The sequence below is a fragment of the Curcuma longa genome, unplaced genomic scaffold, assembly GCF_044706935.1.
Source record: "Curcuma longa cultivar G26 ecotype Majalengka, Jawa Barat unplaced genomic scaffold, ITB_CL_G26_1.1 contig_18918, whole genome shotgun sequence".
In the NCBI taxonomy this organism is placed as follows: Eukaryota; Viridiplantae; Streptophyta; class Magnoliopsida; order Zingiberales; family Zingiberaceae; genus Curcuma; species Curcuma longa.
Genome location: NW_027430951.1, coordinates 1 through 7,003, shown reverse-complemented (window position 1 = coordinate 7,003; position 7,003 = coordinate 1). Strand labels below are relative to the sequence as shown.

At 34.1% G+C, this 7,003-nt stretch overlaps 1 protein-coding gene across 1 annotated transcript; it reads left to right on the top strand.

Moving 5' to 3' along the window:
• The first annotated feature begins 418 nt into the window (after nucleotides 1-418).
• On the top strand, nucleotides 419-3,664 carry LOC141816975 (uncharacterized). Its single transcript, XM_074704690.1, has 5 exons — nucleotides 419-452; nucleotides 1,623-1,729; nucleotides 2,288-2,384; nucleotides 2,430-2,533; nucleotides 3,650-3,664. The coding sequence occupies exons 1-5, from the start codon at nucleotides 419-421 to the stop codon at nucleotides 3,662-3,664; spliced, it is 357 nt and encodes a 118-aa protein (XP_074560791.1).
• Nucleotides 3,665-7,003: the final 3,339 nt, after the last annotated feature.

The following is a 7,003-nucleotide window of genomic DNA, read 5'->3' as shown; positions in this document are numbered from 1 at the left end:
CGTAACCAATTCAATTATGTTTCGAGGGTAAAAATTAACTAGATCATCAACGAGCAATTCGTAAAATTGACTGCGAGTGTAATTCCCAATTGATTGCTCAGTATTGTTTCTTAAGTTTACGAGAAAGGACCACTCTTCGTGGAGTGTTGCTGTATTTTAATTTGATATTGTTATAATCAAGCTACAATAGGTAGTAAATGGGGTGTCTTCTCAGTCTCTCGTATCTTTTTTATAAGGGTCGAATTTCAACTTCGACGAAATTTTAGATAAATTTTTTTAATAAACAAAAGATCTGAATTTTTTTAAATTTATCTTAATAATCAATAAATTTTTTTTAATAAAATCGAATTAGTCATTCTCAAAAATAATCGACTTAAATTAAATATTTAATATCAATTGAAAAATTAAAAAGTGGTAAATGGGACTACATGAGACCCTCGATCGTGTTCCAAGTAAAATAAAATAAAATTGATATGAATTCGGAACGGTAGGACATCCAGGTTGTGACCCAGGCATCTACGGTTCGATCTCCAACTACGGTGTATTTGCAGAAATTTTTTTCCAAATGGGAAACGCAATCAAAAGATATTGGGCATCTGGGTTGGCCATCGTATGTATTTCCCGATTTATCCTAATAGCCGATGGAAAACTTCCATGGGACGGAACCGGTCACCCCAGGATTTGAGTCAATAGACTGACTGGGATTCATCAATTTTTTATGTGTATTTGGATTAAATTCATCAAAATGATTGAAGATGCCTCGGGCTCGGGATTATAGCAAGATATTTTTATAATTAAGTATTTATCAGTTGATTTTTAATTACAATGTATTATGAATTAATTTCTACAGTAGGAGGATGATTCTAAAATGTTGATTGTAAAGTAATATATTGTTCGTGCTTTCTGATTTAATTTGATGATCCATAAATTTTTTTTTTTATGAGATCAAATAAGTCATCAAGATTAATTGGTTGATCTTAAATTATTTTAAAAAAATCAAATCACTTGACGATGTGTAAATTTGTGTTTATGACAGCATACGTGAGAATGATGTCCATATTTTATTCTTTAAAATAACTATCAATTATTCGAACACACTTATGGGTAGGAGTGAGTATTCAGTTAAAATCGAACCAAATCGAATTAACAGAAAATCGAATAAACTAATTTTTTTCGAACCGACCGAATTTTCAAAAAAAAATCGAACAAACCGAACCGAAATTTTATCGGTTAATTCAATTTTCGACCGAATTAACTGAATTTTTTTAAATATTATAAAAATTTTACTAATAAATTAGAAATTTATATATTTATTTACTTAAAATTTATAAATTATTTTTTTAATTTAATTAATTCGATTTATTCGGTTTAACCGAATAAGAAAATTTAAAATCGAAACCGAACCGAATTATCCGATTTTTTTAAAAAAAAACCGAACTTCCGAAATAACCGAACCGAATTAAAAATTCTTCCTTTTTTTTCTAATACCTTTGTTTTAAATTCTCTTAAATCGAGCATTGTGTATATGGTTTTGTAGCAGAATGATGCCAGCTTTCTTGGTCATAATGTATTGTAGATGTGGATTCTAGTGTCTTAACATATTTAACTTTCTTTGTTGACAGTACATTTTGCAAATGGATATATCTTAGAGAGCACCCTTATGTGGTCAGAAGGGATGAAAGAGTGGGCTCCATTGTCTTCCATTCCTGAGTTATACTTAGGCATAGGGGTGAGCAACAATTCGGTTAAATCGAATAAATCGACCGAACCGACCGAACCGACCGAATTAAAAAATTCGGTTCGATTATTTCGGAAATTCGGTTATTTTTTCTATAAAAATCGGTTAATTCGGTTCGGTTTCGGTTTTAAAGTTTATTATTCGGTTAAACCGAATAAACCGAAATATTCAAATTTTAAAAAATAATTTATAAATTTTAAATAACTAAATTTATAAATCCCTAATTAATTAATAAAATTTTTATAATATTTAAAAAATTCGGTTATTTTGGTTAATTCGGTTAAAAACCGAATTAACCGATAAAATATCGGTTCGGTTTATTCGGTTTTTATTGGAAAATTCGGTCGGTTCGGTTGGTTTGAAAAAAATCGGTTTATTCGGTTTTCGATTTATTCGGTTCGGTTCGGTTCAGTTTTAACCGAATGCTCAGCCCTACTTAGGCATGCCTAATCGGAGATTTAATGGTTCTGCTTCAACAGGTGAACTTACCTTCCTATTCCTCATTGAATACACTTCAGATTCCTTATATGATTGTCTTATATGCAAAACATACCAGAAGAAAATGATGACTTCACTAAATGGCAGAAGGAGGTCCAAGAAGCCAAGGCAGTGGCTGAGGCATTAAAAAATGGAACCAATAGTAGTAGTCTTGTGGACAAGGATGGGGGTGTATACGAAGGAACAAAAATAGACACTGATAATCAACTTTCTACTCCACCAGATGGGAAGGATGAATTTACAGAAGATGGATGCACATACAAGTGGGATCGCACTTTAAGGAAATGGGTTCCGCAAGTAAGTGTTTCATGTCGACCTTCCTGTCTATAAAATTTGATAGATGTGGATGCTTGATCTACTCAATTGTCCATCTCACTCCATTTGTGGTTGTTGCATTTTTCCATTCATTCTTCTATTGCAACTTGTCTGGGCACTTTTGTTGACTAATACCTTCTTTTATTGTAAAACTGATCTTTTGATTTCTCTGTGCTTATCTGTGTCAATTAATGTCAACTGAGAGTTCTCACCACCCTGAATTTTCTAATATCCATGAAGTTTTCTTTTCTTTTTAAAATGTGATGGTTGCCTTCTCTCTTTATATGGGTTTGATCGGTTTAACCGAATTTTTGCTCACCCTTACTTATGGGTTTCACTCCCAACTCCCAACGCTCAAATAGTATGGCGATATGGCGACCGAAGTGTAGTTACCGCCGTGCTTTAGTTGAGAAAAAGGTCCGAAATTTTCTAAAACGATCAAAAATCGTGCAAAAAATTCACCGGTGTGATTGCTTATAATGACTCGCGGTTATTACTCTTAAAGTTAATACCATAATCACTTAAAGGTCCGAAATTTTCTAAAACGATAAAAAATCGTGCAAAAAATTCACCGGTGTGATTGCTTATAATGACTCGCGGTTATTACTCTTAAAGTTAATACCATCAGGGGTGAGTATTCGGTTAAAACCGAACCGAACCGAATTAATCGAAAACCTGATTTTTTTTGAACCAACTGAACCGATCGAATTTCCTAATAAAAACCGAACAAACCGAACTGAAATTTTATCGGTTAATTCGGTTTTCGACCGAATTAACCGAATTAACCGATTTTTTTAAATATTATAAAAATTTTACTAATAAATTAAAAATTTATATATTTATTTACTTAAAATTTATAAATTAGTTTTTTAATTTAATTAATTCGGTTAATTCGGTTTAACCGAATAAGAAAATTTAAAACCGAAATCGAACCGAATTAACCGATTTTTTTAAAAAAATAACCGAACTTCCGAAATAATCGAACCGAATTAAAAATTCGATTCGGTTTGATCGGTTTATTCGGTTTAATCAAATTTTTGCTCACTCCTAAATACCATAATCACTTACTGTTACCGTAGGTCTACTTATCGCTTGCAGCATGTTGGAAAATAGCTGGATTTTTCTTTTTTACAGCCTAAAATGGATAAAAAAAATACCGGTGTGTTTACTTATAATCATGCGCGGTATCCAGCTCAATTTGTAAGTAAATTTTTTTATGGAACTCAATTTTTTTATTTAAACTGAGATATATTATCTTACAATTTAATAAATAATATATATTTTAATTTCTTAATTTTAAGATTTTACCAATTACTTAAAATTATCAAAATTAATATTGTAACACCTGTATTTTCCACACTTAAAGTTTTGAATATGATAAATTTTATATTGACTTAGTTCGTGATAAAAGGGGGTTTTTAAAGGGAATGAGAAGATTCGTCTCGTAAAGACGAATTAAACAAAATTAGTTTAAGTCAAATCAGAAACCGTTTGGTTAGTGAACCAAACGAACCAAGATTGAACCAAACTGAACCAGTTTTGATCAATTCGGAGGTCGTTTGATGGCCGAACCAAACGAACCAAAATTGAATCCGGTTCGCTATAGTAAGGAATTAGGTTTTAATTAGGTTTAGCCGGTAAAAAGGCGATGGTGGTTTAGATTTAATAAGGTAAGGTTACTGTGCACTCCTCCTTATAACTAATACCTCCGCGACCCTACCCTCACCCCACCGCGTCGCCGCCTCTTCCGCGAGCCGCGTCCGCCGCGTCCGGTTCCGCCGGCGAAAGAATCAGAACGGAGAAGCTTTAAAGGAGGGCCGAACCCTAGCCACCCCTCGCGATCCTCCCTCCACAGCGTCGCCGCCCTCTGCCGCAATCGCCGAGCGCCGCGACGCCGTCTCTACCACCTGGTCCCCTGCTGTGCTGCTCGTGTGGAGAAGATTCTGCTCCGCTGCCGACTCCTCTAAAGACGCCGCCGCACCTTCCGGTGTCGGAGAAGGAGAAGGCAGCCGATCACCACCACCGTGCCGCCTTCCTCTGTTCGACGCCCTGCACAGCCACCGCCGCTTCTGCTCCGCCATCTGTCGACGCCGCCTCTGTCGCCGCCGCTTTCCACTGCGCAGACGCTGCCGGTCTGCCCTGCCTCAGCTGACGCCGGCCCGAGCCCCTGTTCACGCGAAGAAGAAGATTAAAGTTAATTAATTAATTATATTAATTAATTAAGGTAAGATTTAATTAATTAAAGTTAGTTTGATAATTAATTAAGATTTGTTTGATTAAACTAGTTTAATTAAATTATTAATCTGGTTAATTACATACTAATCAGTTATTTAGTTAAATGATTAGTGATTATTTTAATTAAAAATTATTTGATTAATGAAATATTATAATTTGTTAATTAATCCGTAATGATTAGTTTAGTTATTAATTAGTATATATTGAAGAGGTTTGGTTAGATCATGGATTAATAATTGATTAATTAAGTATTGTGATATAAATAATTAATGGATAATTAATGGAAGGATTAGATTGGGTTAATGATTTCGGTTAAACTGTAGTTATGATTTTTGCTAGGTCGTGCGAAGAAGGTGCTAGAGCACCTCGGAGAAGGTCTGCGATTTCACAAACCTTAGCGTTAAAATCTTAGTGAGCGGACAAGGTAAGTACATTTCTCACCTGCAGTATAAGTTGGTTTCGTATTGTTCTTTCGCATGATTCTGTTAAGCTTTACATGACATGATTTCTGTTAAACATGATTTGATTGAAGTATATAGGCATGATTTTGTTAAAACATATGAAAAGGGTAGAATTGTATGATATAAGAGGTAAGATATTGTAAGTACTATTCACTTGCAGTAAGAGTAGTTTCGAAGTCGTTTTTATGCTTTTAGAATTGATTTAGCATGTTTTCTGTTTCAAGGTTTAGTAGAATTATCAGTTTTAAGTACAAACATGAAAATTTCTGGTTTAAGCATAGAAATTATGTTATACGATCAAGAGTATGTTTAACATTATGTGGCCATACTACAAGAAAGTTATAAGGCCGAGGCCTTCCAAGAATCTCTAATCCAAGGATTTAGAGGTTTAAGCATACCAAGTGTTTGAAGAAATGCCAAGCATTGTACTATATGAGAAGAAAAAGGATATTAAGTATTTTACTTTGAAAAGGCTAGTACCCGACTTCCGAGGTTGTCGTAAATAAATCCAGGTGACCAATTTCGAGGTCTTGGCCCTGGTAAGACCGAGGTCTTTATCCTCTTAGGATTGGTGGCTCGCTACCCCAGTCTCTATTAGGGCGCGCGCTTTGGTACTATGCCTGGGCCCCAAGAAAAAGTTGATTATTATTTTAAAGTATAAGTTATAAATATTCAAGACAAGTAAAGCAAGCTTTTGTCAGTATTTCAAAGCTTTCAAGTTAAAACAAGTTTAGTTAAGAAAGTGCATCAACTGCAAATTCCATGTTCAGGTAGTTTCTGCTTAAGTACATGTTTTTATAATTATAAGTCATTTCCTGTTTAATTACTAAGAATGCATGCAATGATTTTCGTTGTTTTGTGAGATTAGGTATGTACTTACTAAGCTTTGCTTATAGTTGCATTCCTTATACTGCAGATAGAGGTAAAGAAAAGCTTTAAGCGACGGGAGGCAGCAGGAGCAGTGTTCGATGTGTGTGGCGGCGGAACCGCGGATTAGAATAAATAAATAAATAACCATGCTTAGTATTGATTATGTCTTTTATAGTAATCGCTTCCGCATCATAAGAGTTGAACAGTTTTATTTCATTAAGAATAATAACTTTCCGTTATTTTAAGAATATTTCTTTTTAAAATTTATCTATGGAAATTTCTATTTAGGATTTAATAATATTAAAGTAAGTAGCATCCTCTATAGGTAGAAAGGGGATATTACAAATATATAATAAATTTTGTGATGTATTTAAATAAAATATAAATAAATAATAGATTAGACAAGTTTACGAATTAGACAATAAATTATTTATAAATTTTACTCATGAATACTAGTAAAACGAAATCACTAGTATTCAAACTTATTTTTTTTTATATTATCGAATAAAGATAAAGAATTTCTTATCAAACCAAATATCATACTTATTCACAAATGGTTTGCTCATTTACAACCCAAGATGACCTTTAAAAACTTATTTGTCATATATGGTATTGAACGTGAGACAAACTTGAATATATATATATATATACGAGTTTGATATCCTGCGCGAACGAAAAAATGCGCCCCGTGCGCACGCGATCCTGGCCGTTCATCACGAAAAATCCAGGCCATTTATAAAAAAAAAAATCACTGTAGCTTCACTACGTCGTCGCCGTTCTCGACGCTGCCGCTCCCCGTCTGGCCACCGGACCGGCGGCGATGGATGCGCAACTCACCGGCGCCAGACTTGTGGCCGGATTCCGGCCGAATTTTATATCTACATGA

What these genes read in the sequence shown, in the direction of transcription:
- LOC141816975 (XM_074704690.1), top strand. Translation starts at nt 419, where the DNA reads ATGGGACTACATGAGACCCTCGATCGTGTTCCAA. An exon ending in AGTTATACTTAGGCATAGGG is followed by an intron (nt 1,730 to 2,287) that starts GTGAGCAACAAT and finishes TATATGCAAAAC; the next exon opens with ATACCAGAAGAAAATGATGA. An exon ending in AAATGGAACCAATAGTAGTA is followed by an intron (nt 2,385 to 2,429) that starts GTCTTGTGGACA and finishes GAACAAAAATAG; the next exon opens with ACACTGATAATCAACTTTCT.